Source organism: Equus przewalskii, chromosome 10, assembly GCF_037783145.1.
Source record: "Equus przewalskii isolate Varuska chromosome 10, EquPr2, whole genome shotgun sequence".
NCBI lineage: Eukaryota > Metazoa > Chordata > Mammalia > Perissodactyla > Equidae > Equus > Equus przewalskii.
Genome location: NC_091840.1, coordinates 45,609,326 through 45,631,047, shown reverse-complemented (window position 1 = coordinate 45,631,047; position 21,722 = coordinate 45,609,326). Strand labels below are relative to the sequence as shown.

General features: G+C 42.1%; 1 protein-coding gene across 6 annotated transcripts in view; it reads left to right on the top strand.

Annotated features, from left to right (window-relative positions):
* SMG6 (SMG6 nonsense mediated mRNA decay factor) overlaps positions 1 to 21,722 on the top strand; it is a 212,796-nt gene that overhangs the window by 99,986 nt on the left and 91,088 nt on the right. For all 6 annotated transcript variants that reach the window (XM_008526314.2, XM_070562918.1, XM_008526313.2 and 3 more), the window contains one exon: positions 8,692 to 8,893. In XM_008526314.2, coding sequence (XP_008524536.2) covers positions 8,692 to 8,893 — 202 coding nt within the window. The remainder of the gene's footprint in view (positions 1 to 8,691; positions 8,894 to 21,722) is intronic.

Genomic DNA, 21,722 nt, shown 5'->3' with positions numbered 1-21,722 from the left:
GCACGTGGTCCAAACTACAGCCATCCCCAGCTGAACTTCACCTCCAAGGCTACAGAGAGGGAGAGGGGGTTGGGATGCTTGAATCAAATTTGCTTAGTCCTTTCAGACTTTTCTTCACAGGGAGAACAAATCTGGCCAAATAATATATTGAATCTGATTGCCCTATAAACAAGTTTCTGTAGCTGCAGGCACCACTTACTCTCTGTTGAACCTAGTCTAGGCTAGAGAAGTTGGTGAAATAGAGAATAGAGTCCCCTTTTGCACTCTCTCTCTCTCTCTCTGCAGTCAGATCAACAGCTGGTTGTCTTTGGAATGCAAGTTTAAGCATAAAGGAGGGGATTTGCAGTCCTAGGGCCTGGCCATAAGGCATGGTAATTTGAGGTCTAGTGCCACTGTTGGACAGAGCAAACCTAACCTGACCACCACTGAGGGTAGTCCCGCCTCATAGCCTTGAGATCCAAGCACTGGAAAAGTGGAATAAGAATTTACCTTCCTGCTGTCTAGTTTCTCATATAGCTGCCTAACACTCACTGAGTGAATACTATGGTTGAGAGATTGGCAAGATATGGTGGTTCTGTAGGTTTCAAAGTTGCATCTTATGCCCACTGATCTTCCATACTGTGGGGCCTTTTCTTTTAAGGCCACAGGGAATAACATACTCCAGATAGTTCTGTAGATGTCAGAACAGTAATCTCTCTGACAGTCTTAAGGTCCTTGTGCTGATCTTCCTTTTGGAGGATTTAGGAAAGCTCTTAAGAGAGTAGGAAGGAAATGGCTTCCACTTAACACCTCTCCTTTTGCATGCTTTCATTGGTCTTGGCCTGCATTTGTTGTCTACGAAGACAAATTCTTCATTGATGCTAAGATAAGGGGACCAGATAGCCTACATTTCAATTTCCTTCTCCTCCAGAAACCCCCACTCCCAAATTGTCTCCCTGACACTTTTAGACCCTTATTTAATCTTGCTCCCTCTTTCCCTCCTGGTGTTTGATTTTGTTACTGTCTTTCCTTGTACAGTTAGAGAATCATTTTGAAGCATCCTCCACTTACCCAGGGAAATTCCAAAGCTCATTATTAGTCTCCTTGGTTCTCTCCTCTTTGCCCATGTTCCTCTTCTTTCTGGTCATATCTACTTTTCCTAGGCAATAGACACTTAGGTACATATGGAACACTTAGGATGATGATGACAGAACATTATTGACACTGCCAAGTGATAAGGGCAGGATTTCAGAGCCATTTGTGCCTTCCCACACAGTGGCACTTAGTGGGTATGTGTGCTGGAGTCAGCATGTAAGTAGGTTGACTTCCCATTTGTACCTGTTAGGAGTTGTAATAGGATGGCTGTATATCCCAGGAAATTTCAGTACAGAGGATTGTAGCAGGGTGTGGAAAGTTGTCTTGGGCCACTATAAAAGACAGTGTAGAGTGCTTTAGTCTATTTAGAACAGACCACAGTGTTTGGAGGGGCCGTCTACTTGTAGGGGGTGGAGGGAAGAATGGGAGCACAGTTTCTGCGCCAGGCTCCTTGTTAGAATGGAGAGGCAGCTACTCCCCACTTTACCACATGAGCATGAGGAAAGTTGTAACTGTTAGGTGATGGAGAGGAGCAGAGCAACAGGCGTCCATGAGCCTAAGCATGATGACCCCTTGCATCCCAGGACCTTTGGCAAGGCCAGGGCAGTGGGACAACCTACCTCATTTCATAGTCTCTGCTGAAGCCAAATCTTCCCTCATCTTGATCTCTAGTTCTCAGTAAGTGAAAGAGTCAGGGGACTTTGAGAACATCCAAACCTAGCCCAGCTGTGGCAGTTGGTTTATTGCTTTCAGCTGGTACTTGAACCCAGGTCCTGGTCTTGGAGGCTTTCCCAGGTTTAATCCCCAGAGCTTTCTCTGCAGCTGTATGACACTGCGCTGACCCCGAATGAGGATAGGAAAATAGAACCAGTGCCAAGCCAGAGTCTCTTTTTCATTTGGAGTCTGGCTGTCTGCCCATGACCAGGGTTACATAATGGGAAACATAGCTGGGGCTCTAGAGAGCCCGCGTTTCACCAGGCTGCCCAGACCTTCGCATTCTGATGCTATATATCTTCCTAATTGTAGCTCGGATGCATTTATCACACTGTTGGATTGGAGTACTGTTAAAAAAAAATCAAAAAACTCCAGAAATTCCTGGACTTGCTGCTTTTCCATGGCTTGTCTTGTACAGTCTACAGAGCATGCTGGAAAATGCTTGTAGGGAGCCCTCTGAGGTATTGTCACATAGGGAAACATAGGGGTATGTAGGGAGCATGCAGTAAGCTAATTTCCTCAGGGAACCTACATGTGCTGACCCTGTAGACGAGATAGAAATTCTTGAGTTAAAAAACAGCTTGTTCACTTACCCTCATAGGGCAGCTCTGAAATAAGAACTAATCCCAAGTCTAATCAGCACCCCTTCAAGGACGCTTAATACGTCTTCCCAAAAGGGCATTTTAGGAGGTCACTAAGTAATAGTCCATCAGCACTTCCCTGAAGGAAGTGGTGGTGACTGTGGGAAGCCCCTTTGCTACCCTGGCTCCCCACCCAGTCTCCCTGGCTCCGGGTTGGGGCGTCAGCACTACAGCCTGGCACCAGGGGGTTCCTCTTCCTCCAAGTGCTGAGTGTGGAGCACACGTGATCTCTCCCACGGCAGGAGCCTCTGTCCTCTCGCCACTCCTCCCACAGGACTCCTTGTGAGAGGAAGGGGTGTTGGCCTAAGGCTCCAGTCTGACCCCAGCAGGGTACAGCAGCTGACCCCAGGGAGAGTACTTTCCAGCTCTGGGCTGAGGTTATTTGGGTCCAATGTGTGCTAAACTAAGAAGACGTGTTGGAGTGGTTACAGCTAAAAATTTAGAGAGGCAGGAACCGTGAGAATCCGCACCAGGGAGGCCGCTGAGGGCTCCACTCATGCAGTGGAGATGTCAAGGTCCCTGGGGGCTGCTCTTTCCCAAACACACAATGCTGATGGGTTTAACACACCACGGTGATGCAGCAGAGGCTATACTTGTGAATATAGCTTGGGAGAACTGAAATCAAATAAGACACTGACCTAGATAGAGGTTGAGGGAGGCAACAGTAGAGGTGTGCCAGTACTTGAGAAGTCCTGGAATGAGGTTACCGTGACCTGTGGTTGGCCATAGGGCTCCAGCTGCACTGCTTAGAACATAGAGAAGTTTATGTTGTTGGAGTAGTGCAGCGTGATTGAGCTTCAGAATTTCATTTGCCCTATTGAGCAGAAGGGCCCAAGTTGACTTGTTTATATAAACTAGAAAGGCAGAAGGGATCATCTTTAACTGAGTGTTGTATTCTTTCATGGTCATCTAATAAACAGCTGTTATTCTTGGAGGATGGTATCTTGCTGCCCATGCCTTAACTCCTAGAACAGTGATCTCTGACACCTTTGTCTCCTCTTTGTATCATGGTGGCATCTGGAAGATACACTTTAGTTCCTAAATCTCAGAGAGAAAGCTGCATAGATTTTCCCCATCTCCACCCCATCCCAGGGCCTGTCTAGCTACCTAGTACTGATAACCAGAACCAGGTCTTCAGCTCACTGAAAAGACAGTTGGCGTGACATCTTGACTTTCCAAGAGGCTTATTACTAAGCAGTTTTAAGCCCAGGTACTGTTCTTTTAGCTACCAGACTTGTTGGATTCGGGTCCATTTCTGCTATTAGATGCTTACCACCTGTAGTTTTCTCCAGTGGATGGAAAGTTCTCCAGGGCTGCAATGGTCTTATGTTGGCCATTAAACCCTATGTGGAGAGGTACGGGCTAGAGTATAATGGTCCATAGGCAAACAAGTTTTTAAAAGAGGATATTTGCATATCTTAGAAGCATTTCTCTTGTTCTGGCCTTTTGTCTTTCTCCTTTGTATTTGTAGTCCATGGGCTTTCTCTTTTTCAGCTTCCTTGTGCCTAGTTTCTGTGCCATCTTGGCTCTATTTCCAGAGTTCCTCACACCAGGAACCAAAAGACCCAGCTCGTTTCCCATCTGTACTACTTCTCTGATCTTCCATAACTCCGAAACACAATGCAGGGCTTCTTCTCACTCAACTCTTTCCGGGTTTGTTCTGCAGCTGTGGAGTTTGAATGTTAGTGTTTAAACAAGCTGGTATTACACAGGAAATGGCCACCTCCACAGGCCCCTGCAGGCTTGTAACATGGGGTCATTGTACTTGATATTAATCACCAGTCAGTCTGTTCCCCCAGTAAAAATATGAAGGGGTGTGTGAGGGCTCAGTCCTCCTTAGACTTGCCAGAAGGATGGCCTGAGCCCTGGTCTGGCCTTAGCACTCCACTCTCCGTACTATCTCCCTCCCTCCGTCCCGCCCCGGATAGAGCTTGCAGAAAGGTTCCTACCTCTTCCCCATAAAACTGGCAGATCTGTCTTTCTGAGTTCTAAGAAGGACATAGATTGTTGTGTTATAACTTACCTCACATATCTCACACCTTAATCTTTCAGGGCATGTTATAGTTGAATAACATCTTGTGTGAGAAAACTTCAAAGTTGTAGAAACACAGAAACCCCACTGGTCCACGTGAGACCAGGGCTTCTCAGTTCCCTGGACCAAAGCTGCTTTTCTAATGCTGTTTGCAGAGCTAACCCCAGCCTGAAGGGTTAATCCGATTCCCCAAGTCAATATCCCCCCAACAACCAGCCAAGAGTGTGTATTGGTTCATTTCTGTGAAATGTGTTTCCCCAGTCACCTGGGCTGGCCTGGGCTGCATTGTATCGGCCAGCAGCTGCACTGCACTCAAATTGACAGCTACATTAAACCTTGGAATTCTGAGGCAATAAAAAGTAAATTAACTCTTATTTTTTTCCTTTCCTGGTGGAGTAAGTGAATGCATGTCTGTGGGGAAGTGAGTGAGCCTTGGTCCTGAGTGCATACCTCTAACTAGCCACTGCTGATCTGTCCCAAGCTAGGATCTGGCGTTCAGACTCTAGCAAGGGGTCTGCTTTCCTGGTGTGTGGTGTGTTCTGTGGGGTTGGGCCACTGGGTCACCCTGCAACTGCTGATCCCTGCTCACTAATCACATTGCAGCTGTTGAGAGGCTCCCTTGCCACCATTCTGAGAGCCAGTAACAGACTCAGTGGATGCACTTTCATATTCTCTGGCTGCTTTGTGTCTGCTTGGTGAAGAATGCGCCCTAACTTTAGTAGGATTTTGTGGGCTCTGGGAACTTCTCCAAATATGAGTTGGGACCAAAGCAAGCCAAAGGGACTTGCCCGAACTTCATAGCACTCTAGAGGGTCCGTTTAGAACCAAAGGTGGTTTGAGATTGTCTGAAAAACCTCATGGGAAGTAATTTCCCAAGCATTTCCAGAAGATTGGGAGCTGGTTAAAGCTCCTCATAGCTACCAGAATTTGACTTTGGGCTCCTTGGCCCAGGCCAGCCTTGAATCCTTAGAATCCAAGGGCTGCTGTGGGACAGAGGTTGGAAGGCACTCCTAGCTGGGATAAGGAACTAGAGGAGGAAGAAGCTAAGCTTTTCCCTTTCTGCTCAGACAAGAAACCGTTTGTTCAACCATGGAACTGACCTCTCAGCCCAAAAGCCTGATTGGGGAAGCTGGGGTAATGTTGAGGTGAGGGATTACCTGATCCTTTTGCATATCTCTTAACTTGAATTCAGGCATCTCGCCTAGTTTTTTGAAGTGCCTCTTCATTTTACTATTAGTTTCCTGGCATTCCGCTCTTCCCTGCCCTCTGTGGAGAGTTGCCCTGTGGCCCATGGATGCCTGGTTAGTTGTGTTCATTCCGCGGTGCTCAGCGAGAGAGGAGATAACTGATGATAAAATGTGAAGTGATCTTGGGCAGTCCCACTGAGACACAAGAAGAAAGCAGCTACTCAGAATCAGAGTTCAAACACAAGACCAGTCTGAATGGATCAGGGCAGAAATGCTCTTTCATTGAAGCGTTTTGTGTATTCCCTTGGTTCTGCTCAGTCTAGATTGGTCCTTGGGCCACTTTATATTTCTGAGTTGAGAACTCAGGACACTTCTGTGTCTTTTGGCACCAGCTGCTGTCTTAGAAATCACCACTGGGGTTGGAACTCACTTCATTTCTGCAGTAAGTCTTAAGGTTTTGGCACAAGGTGGGTGGTAATGGGCAAAAGGCAGATGTGGGCAGGGGTCCCTAGTGGTGGCCAGCAGTCTCTGGGAGGAGTCAGTTTTGGTTTATCTGAGCCTTAGGGGACAGGGGAGCATGGTAATGAGAACCACATGGTACCACATATTTGTTCGTCTTGGATCCAAGATGGTAGGGGTGGGAGGATGAGAGAGGGATGTGGGGCCTCCCACTGTGGCAGCCGTGGGTAATTTTCTGCTGCCTCTCCCTGGCTGGGGATGCTGCTGCCCACCCCCCAACCCCCAACTATGTTCTGAAGCACCCTTGACCTGCACAGCACCAACCAAGGCCCCCAAGCCAAGAATTCAGCTGGGAGACTTTTCACCTTCTTCCTTCTCACTGTCGTCTTTCCTGTTTATTTTCCAAATTGCTGCTCTGCAGCCGAGCAATGCCTGTTGGCCAGAACTCACCAGTGCTGTGGGATCAGACTCAGGCAGTGGGCTCAAGTGGCCAGCAGGGCACTGGGGGAGGAAGCGGGGAACTGGAAGAGCCTCCCTGTGCGTCTCCCATGGGCAGCGCTAACCTCGGAGGCGGCCCTGAGCAGCCCTATCACATCCGGTGCTTGTCTCTGCAGCCGGGACCGGAGGATAAACTATCAGAGCTGTGGGGCAGTGCATCATTCCTCTTATTATTTTCTTCTCTGCAGATGGGGTCGTGGAAAGTTCAGTTCCTTTTAACCCTCGAAGTTCTGTTTATTCTACAGCTGGTAGCCTGAATGCCGTGTTTCCCATTACATCACAAAGGGGCTCAGGCAAATCTCTGCACAGAAACGTGTTGCAACTGTTTATTTTTTTCCATATTTAAACATTTCTGACAGCCAAACCGGCTGAGCCAAAAGATGGAGCTTTGTGAATGAGTCTCGTTGTCAGTGTCTGTGCAGAGAGAGGCTTTAGAAAACTCTCATCCCTCCAGTGATTCTTCCCAAACATGTTCTTTTTCCTCGTCAAAGCCTGTGAAGCGAGTTACTTCTGCAGTAAACGTGTGTTGATTATGTGCTGTTGTGTGATTAATGGGGCTGTGTTCCACCGGGTTCCCAGGACACTCTTGAAAACAAGATGTTTCATTTCATTACCTTTTCCTAGTGCAGTGATTACAGTAAATAAACCAGTACAGGCTTCTTCCACCTGGAGCCAGTCAGGGAGTCCCCACACCTCTACTCCACTTTCTCCCCCAGCATCTTCAGTAACATGTCCCTTAAATGCCCTCCATTCTGCCGTCTCCCAAAGGTTTTTTGGTCTGAGGCCCCTCCCTAGCAGATTTGACTCATGCGCAGTAACTCTTCTGGGAAGATTCTGGAATGTAGCTCATTCGTATAGCTCTCTGCTTCTTTCCTCTTACCACTCCATCTCTTGAACCTCATTGTAAAGCTTTTCTTTGCATTTCTTCTATGCGTCTCATTCCTTTTGGACTACAACTTACCATCCATAGGTTACTGCCTATTCCAGACTCCTTGGTTAGGTGGTCCTCTGGAGAAGAGAACCTTATCTGTAGACGTGGCAGGCCCAGGATCTGACCACAGTTTGGCTATTTGAGCTATGTCCTTGGCAAGCCTAAAGAAAGCTGTATGGATCCTTAGCACCCATCAAAGCGGGAATCTGAACCTCAGTGGATTTTTGACCAATGGTGATGACAAGAGAAACGAACCCTCTTTTTATAATTCTGTCCTGGAGTTTGAACTGGGGAGAGCCAGACTTTGCATTTTCAAGGTTTTTTTCTCAAGTTCAGCCAGGCCCTGGTGATATGCAATTAGGACGACCAGCCATCTCTGTTTGCCCAGGACTGAGGGGTTTCTGGGGCACATGGGCTTTCAGTGCTAAAACTGGGACAGTCCCAGGCAAAGCAGAACAGTTGGTCATGCTATATCTAACCTTCCACAAGTAACGGAAAGGAGAGGGGGTGGGAAGGCCAAGACAGCACTGATACTGGTTCATCTGCTGAAATGTGCAGGAAGCTTTACCTTCCTGGGAAGACCTTGATAGGCCAGGGATGATATTTTTATTGGGTGTGTATTTGTTTGTTTGTTTTCTTATATATAGGAAGAGATTTCTAAAGCATTGTAGGAGGGAAAAAAACCACCTGACTCTTTCTGTGGTGTGACTGGCCCCTCTGGCTGTGCAAGAGGAGTGGAGATTGGCACTCTGTTGCTGTCTGTGTGGCATATACTTGGCTGGATAGGAGTGAGGGAATTCTGGGAGCTGCCTCAGGCATTGGGTGTCTAGAGTGTTTGAGTAAGTGTCTCAGGCACACTGTCTGGAAAGGTGACAGGACCTGCATTAGGCAACTGATTTTCTAAATTCTTTTTCCTCTCTGGTTAGGATTAAAAACTCCCCCTAATCATTTTCAAATTTGCATATATGGACACACACCCACCAGATTGCTGCCATGGGTGCCCTTTTGTATCCAGCTTTTTGGGTAAGATTTCCTGGCAGATGGCCAGCAGTAGACAACATTTGCCACAAGTATCTCCCTGCTCACAAGTGCTTAGAATACTTTAACTGGTCCTTCTTTAGAGCTGCTCTTCTTTTCTTACCTTATTTCTCACAGGGTTGCTGTGGATGTGTGGTCGATGCTGGCTGATTTCTGTAACATATTGACTGCGGTGAATCAGTCTGAGGTGCCACTATACAAGGACCCGGACGATGACCTCACTCTTCTTATCCTGGAAGAGGATCGACTTCTCTCGGGCTTTGTCCCCTTGCTGGCTGCCCCTCAGGACCCCTGCTACGTGGAGAAAACCTCGGATAAGGTCAGCCCCAGGCCAAACATCCCTCCCCATTCACCCCTCCTCTTAATTCTCCAGACTTTTTTATTCTTGGGAAGTTTTCTGTGCAAACGGAACATGATTAAGTCATTGAAGGGTGTTAAGGGAAAATATCGACCTTTTAGCCGCTGACATCCAGCTCTGTGTCCTGAAAAAAAGCCCTCTCGACTTCCTTTGGTGTGTGTGTGTGCTCGCTGGCATGTTGTATATACGATCATTTCCTCACTTGTTTAAATAGTGCAGCTTGTGTTGGCAGTGCTCTCACTCAGCTCCAAATGGTTTGCATCATGCTTAAAGCACCCTCCTTCCTCCCCCCTTCCTTCTTCCCCCCCAGCCACAAAACTCTGCAGTAGGAAAACAGCCAGGGCTTTTTCCCTTCTCTGAGGAGGAGAGTGATAAATAGGTGACTAGAGAGAAGCAGACACCATGTGTTAACTTAGAAAAAAAGCTTTTAGGAATATGAAGCATTCCCCGCTGCCTGGTTTCTATTTTTCTTCCTCTCAGGACTGTGTTTTAACCTGAACTCTTTTCTTGTCTGTCTGTTTATAGAAAACAAAGTTCGTTGCCTGTTGCCCTGATGGGGACTGTGGCACTCCTAATCTCTGCTTAATGGTCGGATCTTCAGCCAGGTGTGGAGAATAGGGCAGTCTGTTCTGATTCACATTCCCATGTAGTGGTTGCTAGGCTGGGGAAGTAGCACCCACAGATCCTGGGAGCAGAGTATCCTGTGCTGAGCAGGATTGTGGCTGACCTCTCTACAGAGTTGTTAGCATCACATCCCCTGGGAGAAAGGCATTTGAGGAAGAATCCACAAATGACTTCATGGGAGGAAGTCTTTTGACCTAAATGAAGTATATATAGAGATGCAGGTAGATGCTTTTTCTAAAAAAGTCAGATAATAAAAACTAAATTCCAAACATAAACTGCAAATATGAGAGATTTTATATTGAATATAAAGTTTTCTTTACTTAGTAGAGAAGAGTATAAGTTCATCGTAGACAAGTGAAAAAGAATAATAATTTATCCACAATCCCTCTATCCAGAGGTAACATCACTGTTATTTTTGCTAATTGTATTTAATCATGTTCAACTTCTAGTATACACATATACACACACTTTTTTTTTAACAAAACTCTGGGGTCCTATTATACATACTATTTGTAATCTGCTTTTTTCACTTAATATTTTTAATGTATTCTTATATGGAACCATTTTTGATGATCACTTAGTGTTCTTTCATATGCCAAGATTTCTTTAACCAGTCTTTGCTTTATTGAACCAAGGGATTGTTCCCAATTTTTGCACTACTATAAACACTGAAGTGGTTCCTTAAGCAAAATTTTTGTGTATATTCCCTTTGTAACTTCTGTATGGAAGTTCTGTATGGAAACTTCTGTAAGTAGATAAAGGTTCTAGACATTGACATATCACAAAACCCATACTCTTTGGATGTATCTACTGGCTAATGGATCTTGGGAATGTGAGAACCTCTCTCTCCCAAGAGGAATACTCATTTTATGTTTTTCTGATGAAAAGTTGGAGTGAAATCCTGCTCTTCTAGTCTCAGAAGGGGATAATAATGAGGAATGATAGTACGTGAGACGGAAGACAGCTAATACAAAGTTTATACATTGTGGAAGATGTTCAGTGTAGAAGAGTTGGAAGAGAAACTGGATAATGGTGGCTTGGGCCAGGGAATCCTAGTACTGTTCCTCTGTGACCACAAGGTGGTTTTGACTCTGGAGGGTGCTTCTGGGGATTGGCTATTGGGTTGTCTGTCTTTTAGTGCAGAACAAGGAAGGAGTCCTAACCAGCTTCAGACTTGCTAAGCCCTATCTTCTCATCAGCTCTCCCAGCTTTAGTGTCATATATGAATACATGTATACGATAAAATACAGTATATGATAAATATATGATCTGGCCAGAGAAGAACACAGAGCCAGCAGTCTATGCCCTCAGCCTCTGGTAGTGATTCATAGGGTACCCGAGCAGTTGCAGCTCATTGAGACTAAGGTAGATCTCCACTTCAAGGACTTGAAATAGGTATGGCAAGCATAACATCTCCAAATCCAAATTCCTGAATTTCTCTCCCCCAAACCTGTCTTTTTTCAGTCTTCCCATCTTGGTAAATGGCAACTTTGACTTTTGGGTTGCTCTTGTCAAAATTCTTGGGCTTATTCTTGGTTCCTCTCTTTTCCTCATACCTCCATATCTAATCCAGCAATAATTCATGTCTTCTCTTTATCTTCAAAATAAATGCAGATACAACTCTTTCTTACCACTACACCCTAGTTCAATTCATCAAAATGCCTTCTAACTGGTTTCTCTAGTTCCTCCCTCCTCCTGCTCCGCAGTCTGTTTTCAGCACAGCAACTGAATTGATCTTTTTAAAACATCAATAAAATCATCTTGCTTCTCTGTTCAAAACGTTCTGATGGCTACTCGTCCCACACAGAGTAAAAACCAAAGTTTTAATAACGGCCTACAATGATCTCAGTGATCTGATGCCGCCTTCAGCCTTTAACTCTCTTGCCTCAGCTCCTCCTGCTGTCCTCGTACCCAGTATGCTGTAGTCACGTTGACATCCTTGCTGTTCCTCAGACAAGCCAAACACTCCTGCCTAAGTGTCTTTGCACTTGCTTTCCTCTTAACCTGGAACAAACACTCTGTCCCCAGATAGTGTGTGTCTCTCTCACTCCCCTTGTAAATGTCACCTTGTTAGAGAGGTCTTCCCTAGCTACAGTACATGATGTTACCTGCCTTTCTTTTCCTTTTTCTCTACGTTATTCTCCATGGCAGGGAAAATAACATCTCTTGAATATCTAGCATGTGTCAGTCCCTGGACTAGGTACTTCCATACAGTATTTCATTAAGTTATCACAATAAGCCTGCCAAGTAGGTATTATTAGTACCTTCATTTTTTAAAAGAGGAACTGAGGCTTAAGAGAAGGGTGAAGAATGATGATAAACTCATATGGATCATCTCCATGGCTGACCTAGAAGATTAGTATGGATATGTCAGAGGGCATCTTTAGAAATCTGAAAAAGATAGACATTTTCTCCAGCTTCTAGTGTTAAGTACTGAGAAATGTAAAATAGCTCAAGAACTCATCAGTAGCAGCAACATGAGCAGTGTCATTGCTGGTCAAGATTAGTCGTGGGGCCAGCCCGGTGGCGCAGCGGTTAAGTTCACATGTTCCGCTTCTTGGCGGCCCGGGGTTCACTGGTTCAGATCCCGGGTGCAGATGTGGCACCACTTGGCACACCATGCTGTGGTAGGCGTCCCACATATAAAGTAGAGGAAGATGGGCATGGATGTTAGCTCAGGGCCAGTCTTCCTCAGCAAAAAGAGGAGGATTGGCAGCAGTTAGCTCAGGGCTACTCTTCCTCAAAAAAAAAAAATTAAAAAAGATTAATCACATGTTTGGTCCAGCCTTGATGCTCATTCAATAGATATTTACTGAGCATGTCTACATTACACTGTCTTGCACACACGACATGAGAGATCTAGAGATATAAGGCAAATGTCCTCCTAGTTTGGGAGGCAGTTTGTGGCATATACAAAGATGTGAGAAGCAACATAAGTTCATTTGAACCTATAATTAAGGAGGAACTCTTGACATTTTGTTGAGCTGATAGTATCCCAGTGAAGGCATTGCTTAAGGAGCACTGATCTGACATTAACATATCATTGTATTTCCCAAGCATGTTCTGTGGGACTCTAGGTTTATAGGTTCTTAATTGTTGGGTGAAAAAAAAGAGTTTCATGATCATATAAGTTAGGATAAAGCAGTGTTAAACAGGACCCATTACTGCAAAACTTCTTTGAACTTTTAATATAGTACATATTGCAAGAAACAGCATTTTCAGTCTTTCCCAAACTTGCTTCACCTTTGATCTTTTTTATTTACTGAACATTTTTCAGACTTACTATTCTGCCTACAATAAACCACAGTAGGAAACCCAGGTATGGGATGAACAAGAGGTGAGAAAACAAGTTGCTGTTGGGGTTATCCAGAAGTAAGATAGAGTACCGATTAGGGAAAAAGCAATAGAGTAGAGCTGATTTCATTTTGAGAGAAATGTCACAGATGTTGAAACCAATTATAACAAACCAGGGAAAAGAAAGTGCTCTTAGATTGACTGAGTGGCTGCTGGGCACCTAAACTCAGAGGTTAAGTAGCTTAACCGAGGTCTTGTAGCTAGTAAGGAAGTGTAAAATTAGAACTCTTGTCTGTATGACTTCAAAACCTCATGTTCTGATGAATGATTTGATGTCTAGGGTTTGCTTCAAAATAATCTGGGGAGGGAGGTGGATAGGAGTATAAATGAAAAAATTAAAGGTCAAATATTGATCATTATTAAATTTGAATAATGGGTACATTGACTTCATTATGGTATTCTACTTCTGTGTATGTATGAATTTTCTACAATAACAAGTTTTAAAAGGAGTAGTAAATAGCGATCCTGAAAGCAAAACAAATAAAACTGTGTCCTTTCTGCTGCATTATAGTGCATACGCAATTTAAAAGTAATCGAACCATAATAATAATAAACTACTGGTTTGTCTGCCTATTTGTTAAATGACATTTTTGGCATGTTGTTCTTTGTACGTATGCCAAAAAAAGTTTTAAATAGAAAATATAGAAAAGCACAAGAAAATAAAAATCACCTACAAACTACCACCTAAAATTAACCCGTATTAATAGTTTAATATATTTCCTTCTAGGCTTTTTCCGTCCATGCTTCTATGTGTGTGCTTATTCTTTTCCTTTCATAAAATGGGACTGTAGAGTATATGCTTTGTTCTTGTTTTATGTTTTTAAATACCCTTGTTGTTTATATATATAATTTGGGGAGAAATGTTGTCTTCGTTGTTTGGTGGTCTAGAAAACACTTATTTTAAGTGCTGTTGGTGACTAATTTTTTGAAAAACATACTTGATCCTCCATTCTCAAAGTATCAACGTCAAGAATGAAAAAAAGACTATTGACTATCCCATATTTAAGATGTGTAAATTAGGACTGCTTAAAATATGTATTTTCTTGGGGCCAGCCCCGTGGCATACTGGTTAAATTCGGCAGCCCAGGTTCACGTGTTCGGATCCCAGGTGGAGACCTACCCGACTCATCAGCCATGCTGTGGTGGTGACCCACATGCAAAAAGAGGAAGATTGGCTCAGTGCAAATCTTCCTCAGGGGGAAAAAAGTGTATTTTCTTTGTCATGCAATTGCATTTTGTTCTTTCTAAATTTACAATCATTATTTAGAATTGATTTTATGTTAAGTCTTTTCCGTGCTCACCATCAGTCTTTTTGTTCTGTGGCTTTCTCATTCTTATGTTTTTTACTTTGATTCATCTGTTATTCAAATACAACATGAGGAATTTTTTTCAGCAAAGATGACATGGATGCTTTTTAGAAATTAAGATGACTGTTGTAAAATACCATAGTAACACACATACTCATGCAAAAGAATCAATTCACAAAAATATATAAAGTCAAAAACCACCCTCCAGTGATAGCTGTTAAAAATTTGATATTTATCTTTTTAGACCACTTATGTGCCCATTAAAACATATTTATACACATTTATACATATGTGATCAAAATGATAGTGTAGTATACATTTTCTTCCTTAGTTTGCTCTTCTCGTTAAATAATATATCAAGGACATTCTTCATGACTACTTTTTGAACAGTTCAGTTTGAAATTGTTCTTATTTTGCCATTGCACATGAATGGCAACTTAGCTCAGGCCAGCTTTTTTTGCCCCTTAAAACTATGGATATTATTCTGTTGCATTAATGGTTAGGAAAAATTTGAGAAAAGTCTGATAATTTGTAAGTAAACTTTTTTTTTCATCCAGCACGGGCAACTTACAGCTTTCTTTAATCTTGAATTTCAAATTGTTTGAGGATTTGTTTAGATGTTGGGTTCTGTACTTTAATTTTTTATTGTACCTAATTAGTATTTTGTTTTGTTTTGTTTTTTAGATTTTACTTTTCCTTCTTCTCCCCAAAGCCCTCCAGTACATAGTTGTATATTTTAGTTGTGGGTCCTTCTAGTTGTGGCATGTGGGACACCCCCTCAGCGTGGCTTGATGAGTGGTGCTAGCTCCGTGCCCAGGATCTGAGCTGGTGCATCCCTGGGCCACCAAAGCACAGTGTGTGAACTTAACCGCTGGGCCATGGGGCCTGCCCCCCAATGAGCTTTTTAATATGCAGATCCAGTTCTATCTTTGGATCCGAAAAATTTTCATCTCTTATGTCCTTCATTGCCGGTGTTCTGTTTGTTTTGTTCTCTTCTTTAGTAATTTCTGTTCTCCTAATATATTGTATCTCCATTCTTTGTCCTGTAGATCTCTTTTTCTGTCATCATTTTAAGCCCTTTTGGCTTTGCCTCTGCGTTCTCAGAGAGCTTCTCAAATTTATCCTTTGTGTAATTGATTCAGGTTTTTCTAGTGTTGGTTCTGCTCTTTACTGCTTCTGATTTGGTTTTTAAGTCTGCTATTGTATTATTTGTTCCCTTACATTATTTCCCTGGTTTATCCTGTAACCTGTATATTTTTGCCTGCCTTTTATCGAGGTCCCTTTAATCTGTCTCTGTTTTATCATTCCTCTTTTAGCATGCTTCACAGAATCTGTGATTTTAAAAATTCAGTTGTAAGAATAAAGCAGATACTGTCTCCTTCATCTTTTTTCCCCAAATATGCTTTGTTTCTCTGGCCCTGTATGTGCTGATGTTCTCCCTTTTTTATGTTGCAGACTCTTTTCATAGGCCCCAACTTGGATTTCTACAGTCTGATTCAGGCCTTTTATATTTCTTTGAACAGGTATGGTACTTGCTCCAAAACAGGTTAGGTAAATTCTAACTGGGTGCCTTCTTTGTCTACAAATATTATTTAGAATGCTCTTCTCAAATCTAAAGCTGGTTGATATAAGTTTGTATTACCAAGTCACCACCCTGAAGGGAGTGGGGAGGAGGAGGCCAGGTGGTGTGCAATCTCAATACATGGATTTATTTTCTATATTTTCTGTACTGTATGTAGTGGAGTTACTATACCAGAGCTAGTTTCTTGTGCCCAGTCTCTGTTTCACCTAAATGATATGGCGATTTCTGACCTCATTCTTGGAGCTGTGGCCTACCGTGTCAAGAAGAAATTCCACCCTCTGGCCACTTCTCATTTAGTATGGTGGTTTACCTTGGGCCTCCCTGAACCTGCTGATTGTGAGGGGTGCTGATTTGTAGCAATGAAAAAGCGTCCCAGTGGTGCTTTGCATCTGTCCCAAGGCCTCACATGTTGTGGTAGACAGAATAATGCACCCCCAAAGATGATCCATATCTTAATCCCTAAAACCTGTTAAATGTTATCTTACAAGGCAAAGGGGTCTCTGTGATTAAGTTAAGGATCTTGAGGTGGGAAGATAATCCTGGATTATCCTAGTGGCCTTAATATAATCACAAAGGTTCTTATAAGGAGGCAGGAGTGTCAGAGTCTGAAAAAGGAGAAGTGATAATGGAATTAGAGGTCACGAGAGAGAGAGAGACATTTGGAGATAACGTGCTGCTGGCCTTGAAGATGGAGGAAGGGACCATGAGCCAAGCAATGCAGGTGGCCTCTAAATGCCTGCATAGAGCCTCAAAAAGAACACAACCTTGTCAACATCTCTTTTTTTTTTTGGAGGAAGATTAGCCCTGAGCTAACATCTGCTGCCAATCCTCCTCTTTTTTTTTCGCTGAGGAAGACTAGCCCTGAGCTAACATCCATGCCCATCTTCCTCTACTTTTTTTTATATGTGGGATGCCTACCACAGCATGGTGTGCCAAGTGGTGCCGTGTCCGCACCCGGGATCCGAACCGGTGAACCCCGGGCCGCCAAAGCGGAACTTGTGAACTTAACCACTGTGCCACCCGGCTGGCCCCTCCCTGTCGACATCTTAGTTTTAGGACTTCTGGCCTCCAGAACTATAAGATAATCAATTCTATTGTTTTAAGCCATTAAATCTGTGGTAATTTGTTGCAGCAGCAACAGGAAACTAATACATCCTTCCACACTGGAGAATTTTGCCAGGCTCTTCATTGTTTACTTCTCCTACTCCTTTCTTTTTCTTTTTTACTCTTTTTAATTATGAAATATACATATGGAAATGCATAAAACAAAAAGGCTCAACTGTGTAACCACCAAGCTGGTCAAGAAATAGAATGAGACCAGAGTGATTAATTACCAGTTCCATTCAGCTTATCTTGGAGGTCCTAGCCAGTAGAATAGAAAAGGAAAGGAAATAAAGTATTAAAAAGATGATTAGAAAGGAAGAAAATAGTAAAGCTATCTTTATTTGCAAATAATGTGATGCATACTTGGAACATAAGAATAATTATTAAAATTAATAAGTGAATTTAGCAAGGTTCCTGGATATAAGGTGAGTATACAAAAATCAATTCCATAGCTACGCACTACCATCAAACAAAATGAAATTTTTTTAAAGTTGCTTTCTTAGGAGGAGAAGCTGTGAATTGGTTCTTAATGACCTGCTTCCAGCTACCCTTCATCCATATCTAGCAGTAATTCTTTATGGTTTATGGCAGATGGATGGCATTTTCCCATTTAATAGCTATTAACTGTCTGCTATGCATCAGGCACCACTATTCTAGGTACTGCAGCCATAGCAGGGAACACAATAGACAAAGGAGGCATCATGGAACATGGAGGATGTACTCTGTATGTTCAGTTTGGTCACTTCAGTTGTGATATTGGAAGTAGGGTTATTTAACTCAAAAGTCTATGCATTTTAAGTTTTTTTATTATAAAAGTAGTCTTTCTTTGTTCATGTTAGAAATACTAGAGGGGCCACTCCTGTGGCCAAGTGGTCAAGTACGTGCGCTCCACATCAGCGGCCCAGGGTTTCGCCGGTTCAGATCCTGGGCACGGACATGGCACCACTCATTAGGCCATGTTGGGGCGGTGTCCCACATAGCACAAGCAGAGGGACTCACAGCTAAGGTATGCAGCTATGTGCTGGGGAGATTTGGGGAGAAAAAGGAAAAAGCAGAAAAAAAGAAGATTGGCAACAGTTATTAGGTCAGGTGCCAGACTTTAAAAAAAAAAAGAAAAAGAAAGGAATACTAGAAAAATAAAGATTTGCAATAAGGAACGAAAGATTTCTTGATCCTTCTATCCTGGTTGGATAGATGAACAGACAGACGTGAAGTTTTTTGCTTTTTAACAGAAATAGAATCAACCTTTATATACTGTTTTGTAATCTATTTTGTTGCCTTCACAAAAAATACATCTTGAATATATTTCCATGTTCCCCTATAACATGAATTTTAATGGCTGCATTATATTAACTTGTATGGACATACCCTAATACTTGTTTAGTCCTCAATCAATAGACATTTTAGGAAGTTACTGACTTTCAGTTTTATAAATGATACCATCTCGGGCAAGCTTATACAGAAATCTTCAGATATATCTTTCATTGTGCACAAGGTAAATTTTCAAAGTGGAATTACTAGGTCAAAAAGGGCATGCAGATTTTTAAGACTTTTGATAGATAATGCCATATTGCCCTCCAAAAAAGGTTATAGCTGTTTAAAATGCAGAATATGAAAGTATCTGTTTTCTAGCATCCTCACCAATCCTGAATGGTTTTTTTCTAACTTTGCTAGAGATGGGCAAAAAACGGCATCTCACTGTTTCGATTTTCATTCTTTGATTACTAACAGGGTTGATTTTTTTTTTTAAGTATCATACTTATTGGTTATATATAGTGATATTATATTTATTATAAATTGCCTTAGGTTCTTTGCACATTTTAGAATGCTCATCCATTTTTTTCTTAATGATTTGAAAAACTGTTTATGAATAATTTTTGAACTTTCTTTGGTTACCCTTGTACAAGAGGTGTTTTATTTTTATATTGAATGAGATGAGAGCTTTTGGAAACTTGGAAGGGAGAGGTATAGTACTCTGTTTTTCAGGCAATAAGAACATGTCTTTTCCTTCATCACACCATGTTAGGTAAGATCCTTAGTTTGTTTTCATCCTGTGAGGTAGTTTCTTGCTCTTATACCTCGCTCTCTATCAGTCCATAGATAATCTAAGGAAAAATCATTTCCAGCCAGATATGTAGTTCATTTCTAAATGAACTAAACTCTATCTATTTCCTTCTCTATTTTGCCTGTTAAATTGAAGGAGCCCTTGATATGGGTATAGTTAAACTTAGTAAAAGTTATACAGTGTTTTGAAAAATCCTCTGGTTTATCTCTAGAAAACATTATAAATTCAGAGGGTTTTTGTGGGTTTTTTTGCTTATTCTCGCTTTAGGTGCGGTAAATACCTTGATGCACCAGTTTGTTTGATGATTCATTTCACCATTGGTCCTTTGGCATTGACTGTTTCTCTCTGCCTTCCTCATTATTGCCCTCCCTCACCTTTTTTGTGCATTCTCTCACCTCTTTACTAATTGTTTATAAATTTATAGAATTACTAATTACGCCTTCCATTTACTCCAGTCCTTTCAGATTATATCAGTTACTGCCTAATTTATAAATCTGATTTCCCAAATGGGTCCTGTTGAGCTCAGTTATCTTTATGCTCATGCTATAGATAGGTCAATGACTAGGTGTTCTTTTTGTTCTAGGATAGTAATTCTCACACTTTAGCACTCATCACAATTAGCTGAAAGGCTTCTTAAAACACCAATCACTAGACCCCACCCCAACAGTTTCTGATTAGTCAGGAGGAGGAGAGACTAAAAAATTGTATTTCCAGGAAGTTCCCAGGTGATACCGATTGTCTGGATTTCGCTCTTTGAGAACCACTGTTTTTAGGAATGTGGTGGCTGCCAGCATTGCAGCCATCAGGCAGAGATTTGGGCCCAGGTAAAAGTAAGATTTCTGGTATAAGTCGTCTTCCTAATTCTATCTTTAACTTTGGAATGCAGAGCCTATTATCTGAGGGTTCATATACTTTGCCTCCATGTTTCCAGAGAGCTTTCTGAGCTCTTCAGAAAGAAGTTAAATTCAGAATGCTATAAATATATTTTTCCTGAAATAAATGAAGAGTCTTATGTCTTATTCTCCTTTTCCAGGAGGACCCTGAGTAAAACACCTGACTTCACTGAGTGTTTAGCATGTGCCAGGCACTGTTTTAATGCTTTACATGAACTCATTTGCATTTTACAAAAAGCTCTGTGGGAATTTGAACTACAGGGAAGAACTTGCCCAGGATGACACAGCTAAGAATGAAGGAATCAGATCCAAGCAATCCACGTCTAGAGCGCACTCTGAATTGAATATAAATATAATAGTAGAATGGTTGAACAAACATCGCTTAGTACTTCAGTTCTCTCCTCAACTTTGACAGTTCTTTTATTTTCGCTGGGAGCTTGATTTCTCACCAGGTGCTTGGGAACTATTGACCTGGTTTAGGGAGATCGTCTGATCTCGCACAATAGTTTCTGAGGATGAACAGAGTAAAAGTTCACATGACGGGAATGGATGCTCAGATTGAATTTGCCTACTTCTTTCTCTCTGGGTTGGATGTTCTTCAAATCTTGAAATGTCCTGGATCCAAAGATACCTGAGTGGCTAGAATATGAGTCTTTGGAGAAAGAACTTGATTTATTTCTCACAAACCCTTGAGAGTGTTCTCGGAGGGACTGAATATATGCACAGGATGATCTCCATTATTTTGGAAGTGTGTCTAAGGGCAAAAAAATCTAAGAGTGGGGGCCGGCCCCATGGCCGAGTAGTTAAAGTTCCCCACACTCCACTTCAGTGGCCGGGGTTCGCAGGTTTGGATCCCAGGTGTGGACCTACTCCACTCATCAGCCATGCTGTGGAGGCATCCCACATACAAAGTGGAGGAAGATTGGGAGAGATGTTAGCTCAGGGCTAATCTTCCTTACAGGAAAAACAGAAAAAAACTAAGAGTAGTGGTAGTGCAACTTCTAAGGATCACAGGATCAGCACAATGCACTGGACTCCCAACTTTGCAGGCAGGACTGTTGATAGATGAATGTGGCTCTTGGAGTTGGCTAATGGGGATAACTGATGCGTAAAAACCTAAAGATCAGAGATGTAATCATGCCTACCTATCTACATTCATACATACATACAAACAATCTTCTGCTCAAGATTTAGTAAATATGGGCCATAATGAAAAATAAGATTGAAATTGGTACGGGGAAGACATACAGTACTTAGAGCAAAGATTTAACTGTTGACGTAAACTTCTCCCTCAGTCCTTCCTATTCCACTCTTTTTTATTTTCTTTGCTAATATAATCTGTCATACATATAAAAGAATATGTATTATATTTTTACTTCATAACTATAGATATCTGAAAAAATTAATCTTTATTTACAATTGATACCTTTACTTTTATTAATCAACTTATTGGTATATAATTTACATACAGTAAAATCATACTTTTGAATATATTGATATGTGTATATTCTGTGTAAGGATCTCCCCAATTCCACTCCCCACCCCAGGCAACCACTGATCTAATTATTCTTATTATAGATTTGTCTTGCCTGTTCCAGAATTTCATGTAAATGGGATCATACAGTATGTACTTTTATGTGTTTGTTCTTTCAGCATAATATCTATGAGATTCATCCATGTGGTGTGTTTTTCCAGTAGATTTTTCCTTTTTATTGATGAGTAATATTCCATTGTATGGATATATTACAGGCTGTTTATTCATTCACTTGATGATGGACATTTGGGTTTTTATTTATTTTTGAGGAAGATTGGCCCTGAGCTAACATCTGTGCCCATCTTCCTCTAGTTTATATGTGGGGTG